Source organism: Genypterus blacodes, unplaced genomic scaffold (assembly GCF_046128005.1).
Source record: "Genypterus blacodes isolate CSIRO-AG114 ecotype Tasmania unplaced genomic scaffold, CSIRO-AGI_Gbla_v1 ptg000003l_1, whole genome shotgun sequence".
Taxonomy (NCBI): domain Eukaryota; kingdom Metazoa; phylum Chordata; class Actinopteri; order Ophidiiformes; family Ophidiidae; genus Genypterus; species Genypterus blacodes.
The window spans coordinates 4,001,919-4,024,669 of record NW_027466817.1 but is presented as its reverse complement, the minus strand read 5'-3'; the positions used below and the strand labels follow the sequence as shown (position 1 = coordinate 4,024,669).

Genomic DNA, 22,751 nt, shown 5'->3' with positions numbered 1-22,751 from the left:
AGACTTATATAGTCAGGTTGTATAGGTGGTGGATAATAGCCTTGTCGGTGATGAATAATTGTGTTTTGTACCAGAGTGATATTGGTGAAGCTCATTGTCACGGTTCTGTTAGCTGGGTCCACGTGTGTAACAAATTGTTACAGATTATTGTTTTACATACATTCAAGACACCACTAAGAGGGACCGTCTCTAAGATCTATTGGAGCATTCTGGACCTCGGGGACCTATCTAATTCGAAAACAGTGGCTGCCTCGGAGGCTGAGCTCGAACTCCATCTAGACATAGACTGGTGGGACGAGGTCATACGCAATCTACATACTGTCTCGTCCTGTGCTAGTCTCACTCTCATCCAGTTTAAGGTCGTACACAGGGTCCATTTCTCTAAATCCAGATTGGCCAAAATGTACACAGAAGTAGAGGACAAATGTAATAGATGTTCGATGCCTCACTGTAACCTAACCCACATGTTTTTTCGCTACCCCAGGCTCCACAATTACTGGTCTGTTTACTTCAACACAATGTCTACCATATTGGGAACGCACGTTCAACCCTCCCCTCATATGGCCAACTTAACTTCAGTGTATTCAGTCTTCTCAAAACAGGTCAACTTAATACTTGCAGTCAGAAGACAAACAAAACAAAAACACGTATTTGAATCAAAACTCTCAGTCAGATGAGACATCACCTGTAAGGATGTGTGTAAATAAACAAATAATCTGATATATTATGTCAAAATTCAACAATGCAGCAGCCTGAGATTACAGGGGAAAAACGACATTTTGTCGGTCATAACATCTGGCCGTACTGGCTTCCAAAAGTTCCCGCTACAGGTCCACAAATATATTCATAGATTTCAACCTAATTCTATTGCTGATGTAGACAACATTCAAATTTCATTCTGCTGAATGCTGCACTGTTCCAGTATCCATCCCAGAGACAAGCAGGATGTAGCGTACATACTGGCATTAGGAGCCAGGGCAGTAGCTTATAACGAGAAGGGTGTCCACTTGTGTGAGTGGCCATTTCTGAACTGGATTGAACTATTTTTGTTGATATCTGAAAACACATATGTATGGCAGAACCTTCACAACGTGTGTGTGTGCATAGGTAGTAGCATATCATAGTTCACAAATACAGTCATAATGTCCTTCTATGTTCTGCAATTTCCATATTTTATGTGGTGGATTTAAAGGGAGGAATTCATGCATGGGAAGACTTTTTTTTGCAATTTGTTGTTCTTGAAGCAGATATTGTACATGACATTGTGCATACAGATGTAGGGTATTTTGGAGATCATTTTTTATATAGAAAGAGGGGGAAGGGGAGGGAGAGCGATAGAGAGAAGGGAGGAAGGTTGTGATATCCCTACTATTGTTGTTGAACTTTATACATAGACTTTGTTCTCTCGGGCTGCCATCTCCGTCTTTCAATAACAGCGACACCTCGGCGAGCCACACACACACACACACACACACACACACACACACACACACACACACACACACACACACACACACACACGCGTATCTTCCGCCAAGTCGTCACGTGACGTTTGCGGTGACTCGCCGCCCAGTCACAAGTGAGTCGCTGTGTTATGAACAAGCTTGAACTTCCGTGTGTACGTTTGGGTGGCGCTGCTCTGGATGTTTTCACAGGACAATGTATCGACACGTTATTATTACACTTTTGGCATCCATTCAGTGTTGTGGTGAGTAAATCTGCCTCACAACGATCACGATTATATTGGATTATAATATGTGTCACCAATTCTGTGATTTTATTTCCATTGTTTCCATTGCCAGGTGGGATCCTGTTGTTTGCCTCTTACTATGGAGACCACATGGTGCTGCAGAGGTCTCCAGAGAGAGCGGTGCTGTGGGGCTACGGCACAGACGGAGAACAGGTCATTGTTTACCTGTCAGGGCCAACAAATCACACAACTTCTCCAGTCACTGTTACTGAAGGTGAGAAAAGCCCAAACAGATCACCTGATGGCCTTCAACTGGACTAACTGGTCTGTCAGGACAGACAGAGTTAGGCTTAAACAGCAATATAGTTATTTGGAAATAAGTTTTAAGAATAAAGAGTTAAAGAGCAAATATTTACTTCCCTTCCCTCGCTCCTCAACAAGTATGGGATTTGCGTACTTTGAAGATGCCGCTAAGAGGTATTGTTTCTGAGGCATATCACCACATCCTTGAACTATTCTAGGTGATCTGTCCAACTCTATAACAAGGGCTGCTTCTGTCCTAGGTTACACAGTTACTGGGCTGGTTACTTTTAACATAATGTCTACCATATAGTATACTATATTGCAATTATCAATTTACGGAGATAGTTGAGAGGCCTCTTTTTTAATTCAATCATACATGAGAGATGTATCACAAGTCTCAGTGAATACATGCACTGAGTTATTCCAATAGCAAACACATTTGTTATATCCGAGTGTAACAGGTCAGGTGCCTTTCCTGTAAGCATTTCCTTATTTTTGTTCTATTGTAACTCCTGGCTGCCTTAGCAACCATGTCACAGTGACAGTGAGTAATGCTATGGATATAGTTTATTTTCTCCCACAATAGGAAATACATTTACCACCCTGCCAATGTATTGCCATCTTTGGGACCCCACTCGATTCATGTAACATAAACACTTTGCACAAAAAAAGAAGCAAGGGGGGCCTGGGGGACAAATGGCTAAACAACACAGTTGTTTCTTAAATGTGAGCAAATCAAACAATAAAGAGAACCAGGCTGTGTTAATTCAGACAACGGGATGACAAACAGCAACAGCATATAGCCACAACAAGCAATATCATATATTCTGTTTATAGAGATCATATTGTCTCCTTTCTTTTAGTTGGGTCCATGTGTGTAACACATTGCCATATAAAGATTATTTAATTGTAATTATTTTTTATTTGTTTTTATATACTGTCCATATCCTCTCTGTGACATCCGTCAAAGAGCAGATCTGTTTGCCACCATGTGAAACCGCATCAATGTTACGCTGACATGTCTCATACTGAATCAATTCTTAGTAGATACCTTCCATATTGCATACAGGTGTCTGGCGAGTCACCCTTGACCCCATCGAAGCCGGGGGTCCCTACACTATCATAGCAGCCGTGCATGCCAACAAAATCACCCTCACAGATGTGCTGTTTGGAGATATTTGGTTATGTGGAGGCCAAAGCAACATGCAATTTAAAACATCTCAGGTAGGTCATGACAGGGTAAACACTCTGTAATGCACTAAGGGATCTTAACTAGGAAATACTATTTTGCTTTAGAATCATATTTGACATCCTTCAAAGGACAAAATCAGTGCCAGAGAGATCAATGATGATTCATCTTATCTGCAGTGGGCACTTCTTATCTGGCACTTCAAGTTGATTAAAGCAAAATCTCAAATCCTTTTCCAAAATCTCAACTGTCGATTCGGTTGTAGTGAGTTGTTAGTATAAGTGCCACAGATAAGCATCAAATAATACGTGTTGAACTATTAAGATAAATGTGGCCCTAATTGTTTGAATTTTTGCAAAAATGTTAAGCACTCTCCAAAGATAATTTTTCATTCATGCCCTAATCTCACTCATTCATTTACACGTTGTCCATTAGGTTTTAAATGCATTAGAGGAGATGGCCCTAGCAGCTAAATACCCTCAGGTGAGAATCTTCATGGCAGCTATGGAAATGGGTGAAACTGAGCTGATTGATTTGACAAAATTCGACCTTCCCTGGTCCGTGCCCACAGCAGGTAAGACAAAGATTTATTTATATACTCAGTGAATTGTTTTGTGTGTGTGTGAGCCAGTTAGAATTGAAGTGTGTTATTGAAACATGGATATTTTGTTCCTCAATTTCACCTAAAGAAGAAGAGGAAGTTGAATTGTTCATTGTCTGTTTTGTAAAGTAGATTAGGTAGTATTCTATGTCATAGTATCATAAATATATTGTGATATACATACTTGGAACAGAATTAACTTCCTTGTATGAACTGATTGATGGGCATGTGTATTTCTAGGTGATGTGGCCGAGTTCTCTGCAGTGTGCTGGCTGTTTGGCCGTTACATGTTCGACAAACTGAAGTACCCGATTGGACTGGTGGAGTCATGTTGGGGGGGCACACCAGTGGAAGCCTGGTCATCTTCAAGAGCATTACGGCAGTGTGGACTGGAGGGGATAGAAGTCGAGTAAGGATGTAAAACTTGCATTGTCTGTTGGGAATCACCTGACGTCAGCCTGCATCATGGTTTCTGTTTCTCAGCCCCAAAAATAGAAATTCTGTTTTGTGGAATGCAATGATCCACCCTTTGCTCAACATGACCATCAAAGGAGCCCTCTGGTACCAAGGTAAGACTACCTTCACTATAGCAATCCATCTTTAAGGCTTTTCACGTGCACATTTCTGAAAAAAGTTGACAAACAACAAGTCAACATAAAATTTCACAGAGCAGTTGCATTTCAGTGCATTGCCTTGCAGGGGTGTGTCTGATAAGGCGTAACACTCGCTTTGATCTGTTTTCAAGGTGAGGCCAACACATTCTATCACCAGAGCAAGTACAGCTGTTCCTTCCCTGCTATGATTGATGACTGGAGGATGTCCTTCCATCAGGGCTCAGGTGGGCAGACAGCCCCAGACTTCCCATTTGGATTTGTCCAGGTATGTTTGTATTAGGATTGTATTTGTATTGTATTTAAATATGTCCTGCATTGAGTGATTTCAATGCTTCTACAGCATTGTTAAGTCATGAAGCTTCAGCATCACACAATGTTCTACTGTATAATGTGTGTTATCATTGGTGTCAATATCAATGGTGTCAATTTTAGTTATCGTTTTCATCATTCATCAATCTATGATGCCAACCTGACGACAAGTTATAATGTTCCTGATAATGTGACATTTTGGAGAAATTAGGCTTTTATTTAGCATTTATTGCAAAACATTCTTGGAGATGTAGGATTTGTTAACTCAGCAACCATCCACAAAGCATAAATTCATTTCTACTGGTATATTTTATTTAAGTTTCAAACTGAACAATGAATAAGCAGTAGAATATACAGTATATATGCTGTATGTCCTCATCAGATATCAGATTGCTTTTCACAGTTGGTAGCTCTGATCCATAAAGCCTTTGTGCCTGCAGATTTCCACCAACATAAAAGGCTCTACTTATGATGACTTTCCCAACATCCGCTGGCACCAGACAGCGGACACTGGCTTTGCCCCCAATCCCAGAATGCCGAAGACATTCATGGCTGTAGCCATGGACTTGCCAGATGAGACATCACCCTTTGGCACGTAAGAGTGTTTGTAGCATACTTCTTTGTATTGGGAATCTGTCCCATTTTACTGTATGTCATAACTCGTACACATTCAGACATACATGCAACATAAATTGTCATTTAACTATTGTGTACCTATGCCACATTGAAATAAAGAAATTATTGGATTTATAATGCCAAAATTCAACAATGCTGCAAACACATCATGTCTGTCTCAACAACCCTGCACTGGCTTCCAGGAGTTCCTGGTACAGATTTCTGAATAATTTCATAGATTTCCCCCTCATTCCATTGTTGTTATGTTTCTGTTCCAGAATCCATCCCAGAGACAAGCAGGATGTAGCGTACAGACTGACTTTAGGAGCGAGGGCAGTGGCTTACAATGAGAAGGGTGTCAACTTCCGTGGACCCTTCCCTGCACGAATCCTGATCACTCCAGGTTACTTAAACATTACCTACGACCAGCCAGTCTCCGTCACACCATCCAAAGACATCTTTGAGGTGAGGCTGGTGTGAGTGTGGCCATTTCTGAACTAGTAGATTGAACTATTTTTGTTGATCACTGAAAACTGTTGTAAATAGTTGTGTGTGTGCAGAGGTAGTAGCATATCATAGTTCACGAATACAGTCATAATGTCCTTCTATGTTCTGCAATTTATCTGTCCATATCTTGTTGTAGATTTATTAGAAAGCAAGTGATAAATGTCTATTTATTCATGTATGGGGAGAGTCGGAGAATCATCGGAAATCATCAGAGAATTGTAGTCGTAGTAGTCATAGTCGTATGAAAGAGTATGAAGTATACAGAATGCAGTGGAAAAGTCGAGTACATCGGGGGAAAACAAAACAATGTCTATCAGCTGCAGCCTGAGAGAACAAATCAGCCTGAGAATAAAATGTGTGTGTGTATATATATAAATTAGTTATGGTGTATTCATGTATGTCTTGTCACTTGTTTTTTCCAAGATCTGTTGTTCAGGAATTTCAGCTCCATGTGGCCCGCAGTCCTACTGGGTCCCGGCTCCCATCATCAAGTGGGGTCCAACCACGGTCCAGGTGTCTGTCTATATGTGCCCGCCTACTGCTGAAGTCGCTGGCCTTCGATACGCATGGCAGGACTGGCCCTGTGACTTTAAAAGTTGTCCAATCTACAGTGGTATTTTACCTGCACCTCCTTTTACCATCAACAAATATCCAGACCACCGAAGACATCACTAAACCAAACAACTAAGAACACACTTGTTGACCCTCAATCTGCTGTATTTTGTATCTCACTTGAATCTGATCCACATGAATACTTGAGTCAATGCCAACATGGAAAATGACACCATAGCAGTACATAAATCTTAACAAAATGTTGAGAAGCCTTTAGTCAGTCTGAATGTTTTCATAAAGAGTAAAAGTGCCTGAGGTGTATTTACTGTGTTTTTTGGAGAAACCAGTAACATTAGACAATCTGAGCCAACCACAGTGGAAAGAACAACATTAAGTCCTCAGGGAAAACTGCATCAATATAACTACTATAATTTTTTTCCTGAAATGTTTGTTAAGATGAAAAAAATGTGTAAAGCCTTAAGATGTGCTGTTTCAAACCGGCATGCCAGAAATTAACAATAACTGCTGATCCTGAAGTTTACACAAATAAGGATATTGTTTGTTGTTGTATAATTGCAATACTGTGACAAGATCAACTGTTAACATGTATTGTAAATGCATCTGCACAGTATTATTCAGTGAATCAATCAAATTGTTTATTTCTTCAATACTATGCAATAAACAGAAATGATGTATATGTTGTATATTCATCCTTTAAGTACAAGACATTTCAGAGACGGCAGCATTGTGATTGGGAATGAAAGGTCATTGAATTATGACATTGGACATTGGGCGTCATGATTTCAGAGCAGAATCTCAGGAGCTGAAGTAGGACGTGGGGGCCTTCATGGTGGGAGTGGTCAGGTGGTGCTGATGAGAGGAGCTGGGAGACGGTGGTGTCCCTCCTGAGAAAACAGATACGAATATCAACAACTATTGGGAAATATTAGCAATTGCCTCTGATTGAAATCCTAATCCTTACATTCTGTGACTTGACATCAGGGAGTGCACGTTCATTTTAACTCCATCCACAGTGAACTGATATTTTCATGGATTACTACCTGTGACGTGTTCTGTCTTCATGCTCTCGTCAAAGCACCGGTGCCTCTGGTAGGCCTCAAAGTTCACAGAGGCGTCGTCTTCCGATAGGCTGTGAGGAACCTGGCCGTCACCAGGGCGACACACGTCAAAACGGATCCACCGGTAGCTATTTACAAAAATACAAAACTGTTATCACCATGTCATTATCATCATGACAAATGTAAAAAAAAAAAAAAAAAAAAATGGAAACATCTAGTGGACGCGTACAGCTCCCTGTAATTTGGTCACTTGATTGCAGATGAATAACTGCACAACTAGTAACACTGGAGAATAACTTCACATCCCTCAGCTCAAACTCCCTCCTGGCTCACTTAAAATACTTTGTTTTGATTTGTCATATGATGAGTAATGTGTGAGAATTAAAACTTTGACAATTTGGAGTTCAATCTGAAGTGAACATCCAGTTATGTAGTTTATAATCCACCCTCTGTGAGCAGGGCAAACTTACTTGGTACATTTGCGCGCTCCAGGACAACTCTGGATGAGATTTTGGATGGTGGGATGAGAGAAGCCGAAGAAGTCTGCTCCAGATGGCACAATGGGCATCACAGACTTGGTGCTAGGAGAAGAACAGGTTCAAAGAGTTGTTGGAACAAATTAAAACTCACTTAGCTGCCCAGACTTTTATTGTTTGATTTGGAGATTTTTCACCGTTCATACCTGACAGATGCGATGGCCTTCAGTAGATTGGAGTGGCAGCTCAAGGCAGAGGAGGCAACGATGGCATTCTGAGGGTCGTCTTCTGGCACGATCTCAAACTGGAAGGAAAATTAATACAATGGAAAGCGAGCCATCGACTCAGTAGTACAAACTGAAGTTTTGTACTGTGTACATGCTTATGTTCATGAGGGTCTTTATGTGGGTACCTGTGGACCTGTTCCACCGTCTTTAATCTGGCAGGTGTAGAGGCACTGCAGGTCGGGGTTTTTCATGCTGGCGAAGATTCGTGTACTACAGAATCCCACAGGGTAGATGGCACACTCATCATGGAACAACATTCTGTCGGTGATGATCTAGAAAGCACACAAGCTTTTAGACTCGGTACAAAAAGTGTTTTGTTGTGGTACTGACCAACAAACTACCATTCTTTATTTTTAGCGCGTCAGTCTGCTGAACTGCAAAATCAGTCACATGCAGGGTTGGATTGATCTTTATCAGATGACTGAACAATAAAGAAGAAGCGGTGACATCCAAGTCATGTCAGACACTGACCTCACCCAGACTGTAGACGGTCAGACCTCCCAGTACAATGGGAAAGACAGGACGCCCTGAGGAGTCCAGTGCGATGGGCTGCACAAGCCTTCGAGACCCGTCTGCCAGCTTTCTCTTCTTAGAAATCTTCTTGGGAACTTAAGAAATATAGAATACCGACAAAGTCATTTATACAGCAACAACAACAACAAGATTCCACTGAGCTCTAGATCAACCGTAAGTAAATACAAACGAACATACAGAGTCCTTCTTCTTTTCCGTTCTCCCTGCCTCGCTCCTTTCTTTCCTTCTTTGGTTTCTTCAGAGCTCCCTCTTCTGCGGCCGACACTGCTAAACCCAGGTTGTGCACTGTGGACAGGCCCGGAGCCCCAGAAGCCCCTGCAGTCCCCGACGTTAACGCCACAGGTGGTGCAGCTGGGTGAGTGCCGGAGCCGGAGCAGGGTGTGTGCAATAGCTCCCCCTCTGACAGAGACTGGTACTGCAACAAGGTCTTCAGCAAGAACCTGGAAAAGAAATAAAAGTGCTCGGCTCAAGTCATGTTGCATTTTTAGAGTTTGGGGAGTCACATTCGATGGCAGAGGTTCTGGTTCTGGATACACTTTGTTTTTCAGTCATTCGTTCATTGTATAGAAGGTGTTATTGGTTATAACACTAGAATGGTAAATGGTGGTAAATGGTGTGACTGTGCTTGTACTATACTGTACGTTGTAACTATTGACAAGTTAACAAACGCTGGCATCACAGTAGATGATGAAAGTTTTTTTTCCAGATTTGATCTTATTTTTACCGCAAAGTGGTTCTGTAACTACATCTAATTGGCCAATCTCGCCCCTTTGCAGAAAGAGGATGAAAGCCTTTGAAGAGGAAGGCTTCATGCAGACTAGGTTGAAATGCTTGTAACAGCGTCTGAACAGGGAGGTGCAGGCACTTAGAGAGGCTGGCGATCCTTGACGCTAGTAAAATTGTGATATTTACCGATACCTTGTGATCTTGACAACTTTGAAGTTCCATTTCAGCACAGCATGTGACTAGATAATTTACTTACTCATAAGCTAATTTGTTGTACTTTCGATGGAGTGAAACCTGTTCTCACCTCCGCTCCTCCTTTGCTCTCAGAAACTTCTCTTCTAAGTGGGCAACTTCATCACAGAGGGCTGCATTCTCCTGTGGGTACGTTGTCATAATGGAGTTGGGTATCAGAAGTACAATAAGTGCTATTGACTGTCTATACTTGCTGTAATCGAGTCGAATCGCCATGCATTTTAATGTATAAAGAGTTTACTTACAAATATCATGGCACGAGCCGATTTACGCAGCCTGAGGTACTTGAGCTGGTACTTCTCCTTCTGGCTTTTACGTGCGCCTCTCTTTGCCTTAGGCTTGTGCTCGGAGGAACTGGTAGTGGATGGGAAGGCGGGTGCAGATGCACCAGAACCCGAGTTGGAAGTGGCATTCTGCGGCGCGGAACCCAGGATGGACTGGGCGGTGAAAGCCTGTAGAGCTTGCTGTCGCTCCTCATCAGTCTGAGGGAACAGAGACGAGGAGAAAAACAAGGATGGGTTCTGTGCACCCAGCAGTGCCTGAGGACTGTGCTGGCTCTGCCTTCAGGATGATGTATGAAAATACATGTAGACGTGTGGATGACAAAATAACAACTCATGTAGCTTATAATTAAACTGTAGCGTGACAAATGAGAAAAGTATTGGAAGAAATGGGCACGGGCAGTTCAAAAACAAAGTAATTAATCACTCTGTTTCTAGTTTGATTTTTATCTCCGTTTCCCTCTTATGCGCCTTGTACACTAACTCAAGGACCCAAGGAAAGGTAAGATTTACTTTTTCGAATAAATATCGATAGTGAGGAGGAGCCTGTGTATTAAGTGTTCATTCGTTTACAAACAAAGAGCTGATGTCCTTAGAATTCAAACCAGTTTCCCTATACCATCAGTTTGTACACACACATATATTACTTCTACATCACAGAGAATTGTGAGGTTTAGCATGAGGTTTACTACAGTTGAGTACCTGGGGCTTGCATGTGTGTGTGGAGGCAGGGGGGGTATTTATCTATGATCAATAATCTTGTATGAAAAGTCAAATACATATTCACTATCCTGTTTGGGTTTGTTTGAAAGTGGCAGCAGTTTGCCACGTAACTCACCAGCAGTGCAAAGACTCCATTTCTGTTCTCAATCCTCTTGAATCTCCTGCTGCCCTTTTGTGTCTGAAACGTAATGTGAGACTGAGGCCAATGCATGGGGGCTGGGAAAAGCCAAATTTCACTCCCAGAAGCTGAAGGTGATCTGACCTCCAGACTGTTTAAACTTCATTATTAGATGGTGTTTGTTCAAAGTTTCAGCATGTAAGCAAAATGCACCATTGTTCTGATTATAGTGCAGCAACGTATGTCCTGATGCAAGTTCAAAGAAGCAGGATGGAAAAATCTAAAAAAAAAAATGACAAGATGCTAAACACAGTGAAACACGTATGAAGCATGTTTTAACGCCACACAAATGCCTCATGCAGGCGCAAGTTATCATCAGCAGAGGTTGCTGTCAGACTGAGTCTCGGTCATTCTTCTTACCTCGCGGTACATAACAGCCTCCAAGCTTGACTTTGCACTGCCAACAAGAGAGCAGATGGACAAGCAGAGTTTAGACAAACAAACTGTTTTCTCATATCTGATCACCACTCTATTCTCCATCTTGCTTTGTACTGTAATCCATCAAATTGTTGTGACAAACGACTTAAATGCTCATGGAACAGTTTATGCTCTGACATTCAAATATGGACACAGGGGAAGAATTCTATGTAGTAAAGAGGAAGTGTCTGTACTTGGACTGAACAAGGCCCCTGTCGATGATTCTCTGTTTAATCTCCTTTATGTGCATGGGTCGTCCAGCTTCTTCTAAGACGATCTGAACAAGAAAAGGGAAACCAAACAAAAAGCTCTCACAGCAATCACGTAGGGTAAATTCTATTCATATTATTCACTGACACATGATGATAGTTGGGAAATACCTGCGCAGCGTCGAGCCAGGTGAGGTTTGGCTTCTCTGCAATCTCACTGGGAGGGTCACTGCATGAAGAACAACTTGGTGTCATAAAATCCAACAGTATTACCCCATTTGTCAATTTCAGTATTCCCTTACCAAACATAAACATTTAGAACAAGCATTTATCTATATTTTAGAAAATATTACAGTTGCGCTCGGCAATATGTCATTTTTATAAATGAACTTTAACTGTAACATGTTATTGCATTCTTCTGTTTTATTCTTTTGGACAATGAAGGTTTTTGGAGGTTTAACTATCCACTTCAGTTCATCAACAATCCAGGTGAATGGCCACTACCGATTCACTATGAAGTCATTCTATCAGCTGTGGAGGTCACTAGGTATCAAGGACACACTTGTATTTCTCCACTGGTGCTTACAGTGGAGAAGATAAGTGTTCTTTTTACCTGTACCTTTGTCAAATAGCAAGACTCATAACATATTTGTAAGATAAATGCTCCATTACAGTGCCATTACAGGGGGTTAGTAGGTCCGCTCATCCGAAATGTTCTTCTCTGCTGCAGATTCATTGAGCAAAACCTGTTCAATTCTTGCATAGTGTAGTTTCAACAAACCTTCCCAGTGTTTCGTGGGACCCAGACAGGCTTGCGATGCTGTCCAGAGCAGGAAACAGAGAGTAGTTCCCCTGTCCATCGGCCTCCATCTCGGACACAAAGGTGTTGAGCGACTCCATTGGAGAAAGACTCTTTGCCGTGGTACGAGTGTAAGGAAACTGTGAAACACCAAAAGACATTCTTCAGCCATCATTCATTCACTCACTCACAGTGTCAACCATGCACGTTGATAGCGAAAACACAAACAACCAAAGAAAACACATTCTCATGTCGTGTCGTAACGTTAAGATAGCGTTACTTAATGCTTGGTAACACTGGAATATAACACGAGTTAATTTAGACACAGAACACAGTTAGTGCGGTAAATAAACTCACTTCTTCGTATGCGTGTTTAGAATGGTTTGTTTCCGTTTATCCCCAGTAACCGTCACTTATTTCCCTCCCCGTGTTTACAAACGGAGCGGCTAAATGCTAACGCTAACCAGCAAGCGACATTCCTCCGTTGTGATTCTAAATATCTTAAAGAGCGTTTTAAATTATATCCATACACTTTTGTGTTTTTAAACGCCAGTGCTGACGAAAATTATAGTAGCAGAGAAAAAATTATGGCGGAACTAATGTTCACAGATTATCATAAATTCGTGTCATCGGACGTTGTTGTCGAGAGGACATTGCTTTTGTTTGGGGGCATCTGGGAAATGTCGTTCTACTCGAAACTAGCTGACGAACGGTTGCCACAGAGGGAGACAATAATACAATAAATATATTTGTAGATGTAAAACAGTTACATATTGCAAACTGAGCAATAATAGCCAATTCATTACATTACTGTAATCCTGACAGATTTATATGAATGAGATTATGAATAATAATAATAATAATAATAATAATAATAATAATAATAATAATAATAATTATTAAAAAAAACATTAATCCTGAAAAGGATTCTTTTTTGTCAATAATTAATAAACAAATCAGATCTTCGTGGAAATGTCACAGTTTTTCTAGGTGACTGCCACAAACAAAACAAAAATCAGATTAGTATTTGCACTATGGGAGGAGCCACATTGACTTAGCTTTGCTTTTGTCTTCACAGCTGTAAATCATCATCAGCATCTCAAACAGCTATGTCATTTAGCTCATGGATTCAGTAATTACGGACTTGAAGCCACATGATCAATGTTGATACTCTTATCTCCACCCTTGATGCCAATTTATTGTATGTGGCTTTATATGTTGTTAAATTATTTTACTTCTTATTTAATGTGTAATGAAATAAACTTCCTTGTATTGCTTCTTTATTTGTGCCTATGAAGATTATAGTATTAGTATGTTATATAGAAGTAGTATTTATGAGCATCTCTGTAGGTATGTGTATAAGAACTAACAAAAAATGCAATGTTCTGTTTTTCTCTATCTGGCACCTTCCGCTACACTATAATCTATATGACAGCAAGTAAATGATTGATGTGATTTGAATACACATTTACAAAACATGAAAGTCTTTCAAAATCACGTCTTTCCTCATTTTTCGTTGCCAAATGACTCCTGTGGTGTAGACTCAAATGTTTGTGCGGCTTTTCTGTGCAGTGGGCACCACACAGATTACAGGGACTTCATGCGGTACCACACCTAGAAACGTCTTGTAATGCAATGTGACTGTCAGAAGGTAAACTGAGCTCATTTGCTGCTCACCAATAAATATTCTATAAACTTAATATACTGTAGAGCATCATTGCTGATGTTAGATGTTTCAAGCAATAATTACAACAATCACCACCAATCATCACGTTTGAAGGGCACCCACTAAAGCACACACTTCCATCAAGGCTGAAAAAACCTTGTTCTAATATAACAAAACAAATCAGTTATATTACGTCCATATTTCTACAGCCATTATGGATGTTTCAAAAAGTTTTCAGCATCATCTCAGCTACACATTAGTAGTCACTGGATGTCATTACCGGATGCCACTGCCCTGCCCTGTTTGTTTGTTATTTTACAGAAATTCAAATAATGTGTTTAACACTTGTTCATATCTTCTTGAGTGCTCCAGCTAACATAGAAAAGCAAATCAACGTTGGTTATCAAACACAACATCATTGATCTTAGAAACTTCATCTCACATGCATGTACTCAGAGCCCCAACAAGGACTGTGCTGTGGGCTTACATGCATCAGTGAGTTATAAAATCAATAACTATATCTCTACATGTTCTACAAAACAGCAGTGATTCAGCTCTCTCTCTGCGTTGGACCTTGTATGTGGTTATAGTTGAGCTAGACAGTCATTAAAATTGCAGCATCCGGTGGACAGACAAAATGCTTGCCACACTATTTCACAAAATAATAGCACAGAGATCCTGAGATCCGGAGGGTAAAATGGCTCAGATGACCTCATAATATTTCCTTCCATTTGACTTGAATCATGGTTAATGGACATATCCTCTGAATTGGGCAATGTTATTGCAAAATAGCACAGCGAGAAAACACAGGAACACATATTGCATAATTCTATATTGACATTTAGTTGGAGGGCTGGGAGAAGTTCAGCGAACCTTACAACAGGGACAGAACAACATTTAATGTTTTGACTAAAGATAAAACACATTTACCATCAGTGCATTCCTTTGCTGTTACAATTCATGAAATATGAAGCAATGATAGTTGAAAACAGGTAAAGGACGGACATAATAGATTCAATGTTGATCCCTCTGATTCATGTTACTCATGCTGTCCTAACTCCAGGACACATCACAGGATGGTTGATGTCCTCAGTAACAGTTGAGCCAGCCATAGTTGAGGAGTACACGGATCACTCTTCTGCTTGGCAGATAGTACTCACTCTGTCTTGGACCATTAGAGAAATAGAGATAACCTGTGGAAAGAAATATTCACTTTATAAGTGTGCAAATTAGCTTATTTCATGCTTCTTTAACTAACAAAATTGGCTTTGGGAGTCATAAATTTAATTTGATTTTATCTCATTCCTTACCGTAGTTCTCAAAGACTGCATCCACCCTGGAGCCAATGCCTGGGAAATCCGGTCTGATGTATCTTGGGTACCCAGGATCCATTTGGTTTCTGGCCTCATCATAGCTGCAATGAACACACCAATTATCCAAATCAGTTATGTTTAAAATGGACTGAAGTCAAGTTGGTACATGTGATATTAATTACACTTTAACAAATAGACTTGTAATACTCACCTCCAGTACTGGCTATTCACAAAAATAAGTGTTTTTCCAGTACTTGGCACATGGACGGCTGCATCCACCTTATTGACAGAGGAGGGGAGACCAAGGGTGGTAAGAGACTTTGGATAGCCAGACATTACTGTCTTTGAATAAGCTCTGATGCCCCAGTACTGACGACCTGTGCAAAGAAAGAGGATATGATACAACACATTTAAAATAGGTTACAATATTCCTACTGTTTTAAATTGAATCAGCACATTCATGTGACCACATTGAAGCAGTATGAGAATTACCTTCAAACAGGAGGACCATGTCCTTCTGTGGGACTTCACTGGCAGCGTCCACTACATTAATCTGGGACCATTTTGTGCTGACTTTAGTTAAGCGAATTCCTCTGAAAGATGTACTCTTCCTCCAGTAGTAACTATTTTAAAACATCCAAACAAGATTAATCTTCCATTTTAAAAAGTACTTTTGATCATGAGATGGAGAAATAAAATTGAAAATGTACCCATTTTTAAAGAAGAACAGGTCTCCCCTCATAGAGGTAGCAGCATCGAACACCAGTTCTCGGCTACACTGCTCATCTCCGGGGTTGGGCAGAGGGTCCGGCCCCTCTGTTGGTTCTTCAGGCTCTGGTTCAGGCTCGGGACGAGGAGGCGGTTTGGGTTTTGGTGCTGTTGTTGGTTCTGGTGTACGGCTGCCTGTAGGATGCAGCGACAAATTCAAAGGTAAGTGACAAACAACACAAACAAGCTGATTTTGTGACTTCATATAATAGAGCCAAACAGTGGCAATTCATTCTCTTAGGCAGGAGCTGTTGCATAGCGGCAGAATAGACGTTGCGTCTTTTACTTTCAGTGAAGATTCCCAATCAAATCAATATTTGCATTGGGGTCTGCTGTGTTTTTCCTCACCATAAAGGGCTTGAACCCCACGCCTGTCATCATCTGGCAGCTTGTATCCCTTTGTGTTGACGTACTGGTAGGTGGGGTACATCAGCGCTCGTCTGTCCCTGGAGTGGTCCAGGCCCAGTGCATGGCCAAACTCATGGGCCGCCACCAACAGCAGATTCACACCTGATTACAACAAATGCACTTTTGCATGATGAAGGCTTTACATAGCCATTATTGAGGAGCCATTTGTACACAAATCAAACAGGAATTTCTCAGATGATTGCAATTACTGTGTAGGATTATTGATCAGAGCAGCTCAAGCTTTCCTATACCTCTTTGGGTTAGAGTCCAAGTTTCATCATCATCAAAGTGTGTGTCTCCTCCTTCCCTCAGTCCGGGAGAGTTAGCATGCGCCAAGACTCCACCTCGGCCATCAAAAGGGTAAAAGTCCCCATGATCTGCAATAGGACAGGTGATTTAGCTATGTAACTACAATCAGAAAAATGAATATCATTTATTTGGTTTCTGTGTATTTGAAAACCTTCTGTTCCGTGTGGACTCACATCCGCCCTTGAAGAGGATCATGATGTCTGCAGTGCCGCTGTAGATCTGTTTAAAGTCCAGCGGGATGATGTCACTGTAGAGCTGGAAGGCTTGAGCAATAGTTACATCCACTTCACGCTGAGTCAAATCTGATGTGTACTGAGTGATCCTGTCCATAATGCATAATGATAGTTTGACTAAATCTTAACAAGAAGTGAATCAATCAATATGAAGCGACACAACATAATGAATCCTGCTCCTCATCTTTCATCATTTCACCTTTCTAGCAGTTACCTGTATGTAATCTGCCTCTTCTCCCATTTGGGTTTCCCTGCAAAGTGTCCGTATCGGCTGACGTCTGACACGCCACACCTTGGCGCCTTCATCACCTCCACGGTATCTTTATCCAAGACGCCGGTCACCTGTCGGCCAGTACAAACTACTTTTCACATTTCAACTTTAAAGGGCAAAATAAGATATTCGGTTTACGAGAAAAGAGAACACTGTAACACTTTCAAGACACATCAGCACTTATATTTGTTGTTCATTGTATTTACCTCCAGACCAAAGAAAGCCTGCATCTCCTCCAGATTCTGGCTGAAGGAAGTATTGGTGATGCTTCGCAGAGTGGAGTTTGTCATCCCAACATCACTGTAGAATGCATAAATGTAGTCCTGGCACCAGGAGAGGGAGGATAATTAGTATAGTGCTCATTATCTGAATAAACAATCTGATTCTCAGTTATCTGACGAAGTTACAATCCTCATTTTACATCTTAAGTGGAAGGTAACACTGTAATGCTTACATGGATTATCCTAATTTGACCATTTCATTATTATCTTCTAAGGTTTATCTGCTTTACCTCAGCCAGGACTCCCTCTTCGTCGGAAATCTGGGCCGTTGGGGCGACGGTAGGTGCAGCACCAGTCAGAGCTGCACAAGCCAGCAATACCGTCCAAAACGTAGAGAGCCACATCTTGTTGGGATTATTTTATTCTCCTCATCCACCTCTTTTATAGTCAACCCTGATAGCCTGAGGTGTGCGTTGTTCTAATGAGAAATGATAAAGACCGGGGGAGTGTAGAATCCCCTCAATAAATTCCAGGTAGTGTTTGAACAAGCCCCCAGGCTCAAAGGGGAAGAAGAGCAAAGAGCAAAGAGCACCTCTGATTTCACAAAGAGGAGATGATCTAATCAGGGACCAGGAGCCCTTTGCCAGCAGAACTGTATCATTCTTGACTATTTATTAGTAGTTATTTGTGTCCACTCCAGGGTTGTTACACAACATTGCTGAATAGTCAGATGCAGCAAACTTGTGAAATGTGAAAAATGTTACTTTTGAAACACTTTGGGGTTAGCTTCATTTTGTACAAAGCAAAATATTGGTTGAAATAAAATGGATACCAACAGGTTTAAAGAGACTAAATAAATTGGGATCAAACATCAGACAAGGACATTAAATTCAATAGCAAAATTAAACTTTATTGAAATTATCTTTGACATTATGCTTTACATTTTACACACATTTTGTGTGGAATTCAGTACATCAAACTTTGGGTACAACAATGTCACAAATACTATCTCACTACAAATTGTGGAGCACAGGCTCACTTTTCTTTCACAACATTTTCAAATTTGTCAATTTATTTGGCTGAATGTGTTAAATATATTAAAAATATATTTCACATCAGAATCAGAATCAACTTTATTGCCAAGAAGGTAATCAGATTACATACAAGGAACTGGACCTGATGTTGTTGTGGTGCATAGCGGACAAAGAAATATACAGACAAATAAATACACAAGTATAAAGTACTTATTCCAATTGTAAAATATAAAACATTATTATAAAATAAGTATCAAATATGAGATTGACGTGACTCGCTCCACCACTCTCACTCTTCAACATCCCAGCCAAGAATTTGCTGAAATTATTTTCACCACCTGGTTTTGCCTGAAGTCATACTGATAGGATTTGTCCCCACTGAAGAGGAAGATGCTACCTGTAAGAATGAAGGCAATTGCAAAAAAGAGTCAATTTCAGTTATAACGATTCAAAATTGTTGCAGTATACACTTCTCATAGAGTTCCTCTTAAAATGTGAACAACAAAGCTGAGCTCTAAATTGAAGATTCTAACTTGAGTGCTTCCATTATAGCAAAACTACTATTTTTAGTATAAAAGTGCATCCATTGTGGTTAACTCCACCCACCAACAGAAGGCAGGGCAAAAACAAGCTATATAAAGAAAAGTCATGTTTAGGTGTATTTCTATTTAGGTCAGGAGGCTCAAGTCTATGATGTAGATGGAAAGTTCTTTACAATAAACTGAAACGTTTTCACTTTTCTTACCATGCCACTTAAACGCAGCATCAACCCTTCTAGTGATTCCAGGCCAGTCGTGGATGGATCTGGGAAAACCTGAGTCCATCCTTCTTTTGCGTTCATCATACCTAATAAAAAATCAGTCAACATGCAAGCACATGAACTTTGTTGTTGTCTATTTGCAGTGTTAACGTTCAATGTTTGTCTTACACAGAGCAGTGACAGTGCAAGGTAAAATATGAATACACCTTTTTTAAAGCAAACTTTGATCTGTGATGCTTATTCATGCCTTTATGGCTCATGGCTTTAGTCCAATATGCATTGCCTTTCTTCCTAATCTGAAAAGCCCTTTAATATTTATTTATTTATGTTACCAGCATATCCAATTTACTACAGTTACAAAGATGCAGCACTATTTTTGTTAATATGAACTCCCTCTGAAAGGGCATTGCAAGTATCTACAATGCAGTTATTGATCAAGTTATTGATGAAATAGCACACTGACCTACTTAATGCTAGATCATTCTTCCACTGTGACAGGGAGAATTCACTAGGCGGCAGAATTTAACCATTTCATATTGGATCATATTGGGTGTGAGGCAAAGTTTCCCACTGGCTTTGATCATAACCTTTATTCAAGAAGAAAACCTTTTTACTGTAAGTTGCAGTGAATAATGTTACCTGTAATAATGATCTCCCACGAAGAAAACGGTTTTCCCGTGTTCACTGACATGCACGGCAGCATCAACCTGCTTGACCTTGGTGGGGAAGCCAAACTCATAGATGGAGCCAGCATGACTTCTCTTCTTAAGCTGTTGAACCACCCAGTACTTATGACCTGGAAAAAACACAGCCAGTGTCACTGCATTTTGGGACACAATGAAAAACAGCAACATACCACAAGTGCTGCCAAACTCAATGAGCATCTTGCATGAACTACAACACTTAAGTTACACAAGGCTGTAATTTGGGTGCAACATTGTGTTCCCCCGACTGGAAATCCAGCCTGGTCATGCTGACGGGGCCTAAGTGATGCCTTGCAGACTGCCCATTACTGTACCAGTGAATATGTACGCCACGCCTTTGGAAGGGATGTCATAAGCGGCGTCTATGTGAGAGTTGATGCTTGGTAAATATGTGCTGCTCTGTCCTTCTCTCAGGCGATTCCAGTAGGTCGACCATGTTGTTCTCATCCACATGTACCTAAGGTCAAAGGAAAGTGTTAACAAGCTGATGGTGACAAAATGATGACTCCTTTGGTAAAGACATTCAAAACAATATCTTATGAACAGAAAGCTTCATGAGCTATGAGAAGATGGCACGTTGGATTTGCCTACTTTTTTGCACAATTCTCTGGAGTCATCATTAAGCTAACGTAAGCATCTTCTGTAGGGTCATTTATTATTATTATTCAGTTTGTAATAATAAGATAGTAAAATTAACTAATCTTTGCCACTGGTTATGTTCCGGATAGCGACAAAACTGTATACAAATGCAGAAATTCACTTGTATTTGAAGCAATTTGTTTCTACATTCTACCCTCGAGTCATATTTTAACCCGTACCTGTTTTTAAAGAAAACAATCTTGTTTCCAATCATTGCTGCTGCATCGATAGAGAAGTTGGCGCCACACTTGTTGGGGATAGATTTTGACAGCACTTTTCCTGTGGGCTTCCCTGAGCAACAATAGAACAGAACTGTCATGTTATGCTACGATGCTTTAGTAGTTTTATTTTCCATTTCTAAATTGTTGACTCACCGTACAGTGTTTGGATGCCCTGCGCGTCATCTTTGGATAAAGTGTACTGCGTGCTGCTGTAATGTTTGTAATTTGGGTACATGACAGCAGAGGGGTCTTTTGAGTGAGATAAACCCAGCGAGTGGCCAAGCTCATGAGCTGCAACAGCAAACAGGTTGTAACCTGAAATAACAATTTAATTCAGTGCATTTTGAGGGGAAATCAATGCACAGAAAAAGTACCTAAAGAAGTACTGCATCATTTTTTAAGGGCTAGAAAAACTTTTCAACCCACAATAAGCAGTTTGCAGTCATTTTAAGTATTACATGATGATCGTAGAATTCAAGAAAATGTAGTGGACATTTTGTATGTAAAGCTTATTTTGGCAGACAAACCTTGCTTTTGTTTCCCCATTGTCCATGTTTCATCTTCATCAAAGTGCACGTCCCCGCCCATGCCTTCACCTGGTTCAAAGGCATGAGCCAGCACACCCCGAGGTCCATCAAAGGGAAAGAAATCGCCATGAGCTACAGCACACAAATGATGAAGAGACTGTGAACGAGTCAGGCTTTAAGACAATGTATGACCTCCATCTTATATGACATTATTAGGTCAGTTAGAGCTGCAGTCTATTTTGAGTGTATAGCCTGACAAATTCCCAAAAAAGACTGACTTTTGCGGGCGAAGGAGAGGACGATATCAGCTTTGCCGTGGTCGACTTTGAGGAATGTCAGTGGTGCTGCATCACTCCACATCTTCAGGGCAGAACGAAAGGAGTCTTCCACGTTCTCCCTCTTCATGTCTGGAGTGTATTTGTCAATCCTGCATGCCGAATACAGAGGTCAACACAAAAATATGTTGCATCTGAAGCAATGAGGAGAGATGGTGCAGGTATTGATCCTCTATGGGCAATAAAAGTAAAATTCATGCAACTGCAGCGATAAAATAATACACGGAAAAATCTGTAGTTTCATTGATGTCAAATTTGATCACCAAAAGTTGATTCTGTCTGTAATTAATGTTCAGATTCACATGGTGTTTGTTGGCTGTTTGCCTTCTACCTCCCACTACAGAATTCATCATTACCACATGTCAGACAAGAAATGTTTTTGTCTTAACAAGATAACTTGGTGTGTCATTATGACGCAAAACGTTTCTTGTTTTAACAAGTTAAGTTGTTATTGTGTAGCAACGGGACAGTTTGCTGTTGAACAATACGCTGATATGCTGTTTCAATGAGAAAAACAATGTGATCTGTTTGTTATAACAAGACTTTCACCAGTTCATCAGTTTCACCTGTATGTGATGATGGGGTTTTTCCATTTGGGCTTTTGGTGGTACAAGCTAAAGTTTTCCACATCTGGAACGCCGCACCTGGGTTGTCTCATCACGTCCAGTGTTTGTTGGTCCAGGTGTCCCGTTGCCCTCAGACCAAAGAAATGTTGCATTTCCCTGATCTTCTCTTCCATGGCTGATGCAGACCTGGTCCTTCGTTTTTGCTCTCTGACTCGGCCTTTGGGATTCAGGTTGTAGAACCTCCTGAGGTAGCCCTGCCATTGAAATGAATGGTTGATGCTGCCTTCAATGGCTTCGATAACCTGTATTTTGCATTTTTTTACATGTTTTTTGTCTTCTAATCAATAATGCGGGGTGAGTTTGTAATACAAAGACAAAGTTACCAGCTCTTTTTTTGTTATTTCACAAGTCCTCAAAATTAACTGCAACATCACT

General features: G+C 40.7%; 2 protein-coding genes across 2 annotated transcripts; one reads left to right on the top strand and one right to left on the bottom strand.

Moving 5' to 3' along the window:
- The first annotated feature begins 1,563 nt into the window (after positions 1-1,563).
- On the top strand, positions 1,564-6,526 carry siae (sialic acid acetylesterase). The gene is made up of 10 exons (XM_076144771.1): positions 1,564-1,708; positions 1,803-1,964; positions 3,063-3,217; positions 3,618-3,756; positions 4,024-4,192; positions 4,267-4,352; positions 4,529-4,662; positions 5,147-5,301; positions 5,600-5,786; positions 6,252-6,526. The coding sequence occupies exons 1-10, from the start codon at positions 1,660-1,662 to the stop codon at positions 6,501-6,503; spliced, it is 1,488 nt and encodes a 495-aa protein (XP_076000886.1). The 5' UTR covers positions 1,564-1,659; the 3' UTR covers positions 6,504-6,526.
- Positions 6,527-6,725: 199 nt separating this feature from the next.
- tbrg1 (transforming growth factor beta regulator 1) lies at positions 6,726-22,498 on the bottom strand. Its single transcript, XM_076144761.1, is given in 32 exon segments — positions 6,726-7,285; positions 7,442-7,587; positions 7,930-8,040; positions 8,142-8,239; positions 8,348-8,494; positions 8,694-8,830; positions 8,934-9,196; positions 9,787-9,857; positions 9,980-10,216; positions 10,854-10,916; positions 11,277-11,313; positions 11,528-11,610; positions 11,714-11,771; positions 12,324-12,452; positions 15,266-15,421; positions 15,532-15,697; positions 15,813-15,943; positions 16,031-16,223; positions 16,437-16,598; positions 16,748-16,873; positions 16,979-17,127; positions 17,253-17,380; positions 17,516-17,632; positions 17,821-17,891; positions 19,310-19,410; positions 19,964-20,120; positions 20,343-20,485; positions 20,847-20,958; positions 21,042-21,203; positions 21,416-21,547; positions 21,694-21,842; positions 22,317-22,498. Coding segments are annotated over 32 exon segments (4,197 nt in total). The 5' UTR covers positions 22,490-22,498; the 3' UTR covers positions 6,726-7,196.
- Between the last annotated feature and the right edge of the window lie 253 nt (positions 22,499-22,751).

Coding starts and splice junctions, on each gene's coding strand:
- siae (XM_076144771.1), top strand. CDS start 1,660: ATGTATCGACACGTTATTATTACACTTTTGGCATCCATTCAGTGTTGT. Junction 1,709..1,802: donor GGCATCCATTCAGTGTTGTG/GTGAGTAAATCT, acceptor TTCCATTGCCAG/GTGGGATCCTGTTGTTTGCC. Junction 4,663..5,146: donor TCCCATTTGGATTTGTCCAG/GTATGTTTGTAT, acceptor TTGTGCCTGCAG/ATTTCCACCAACATAAAAGG.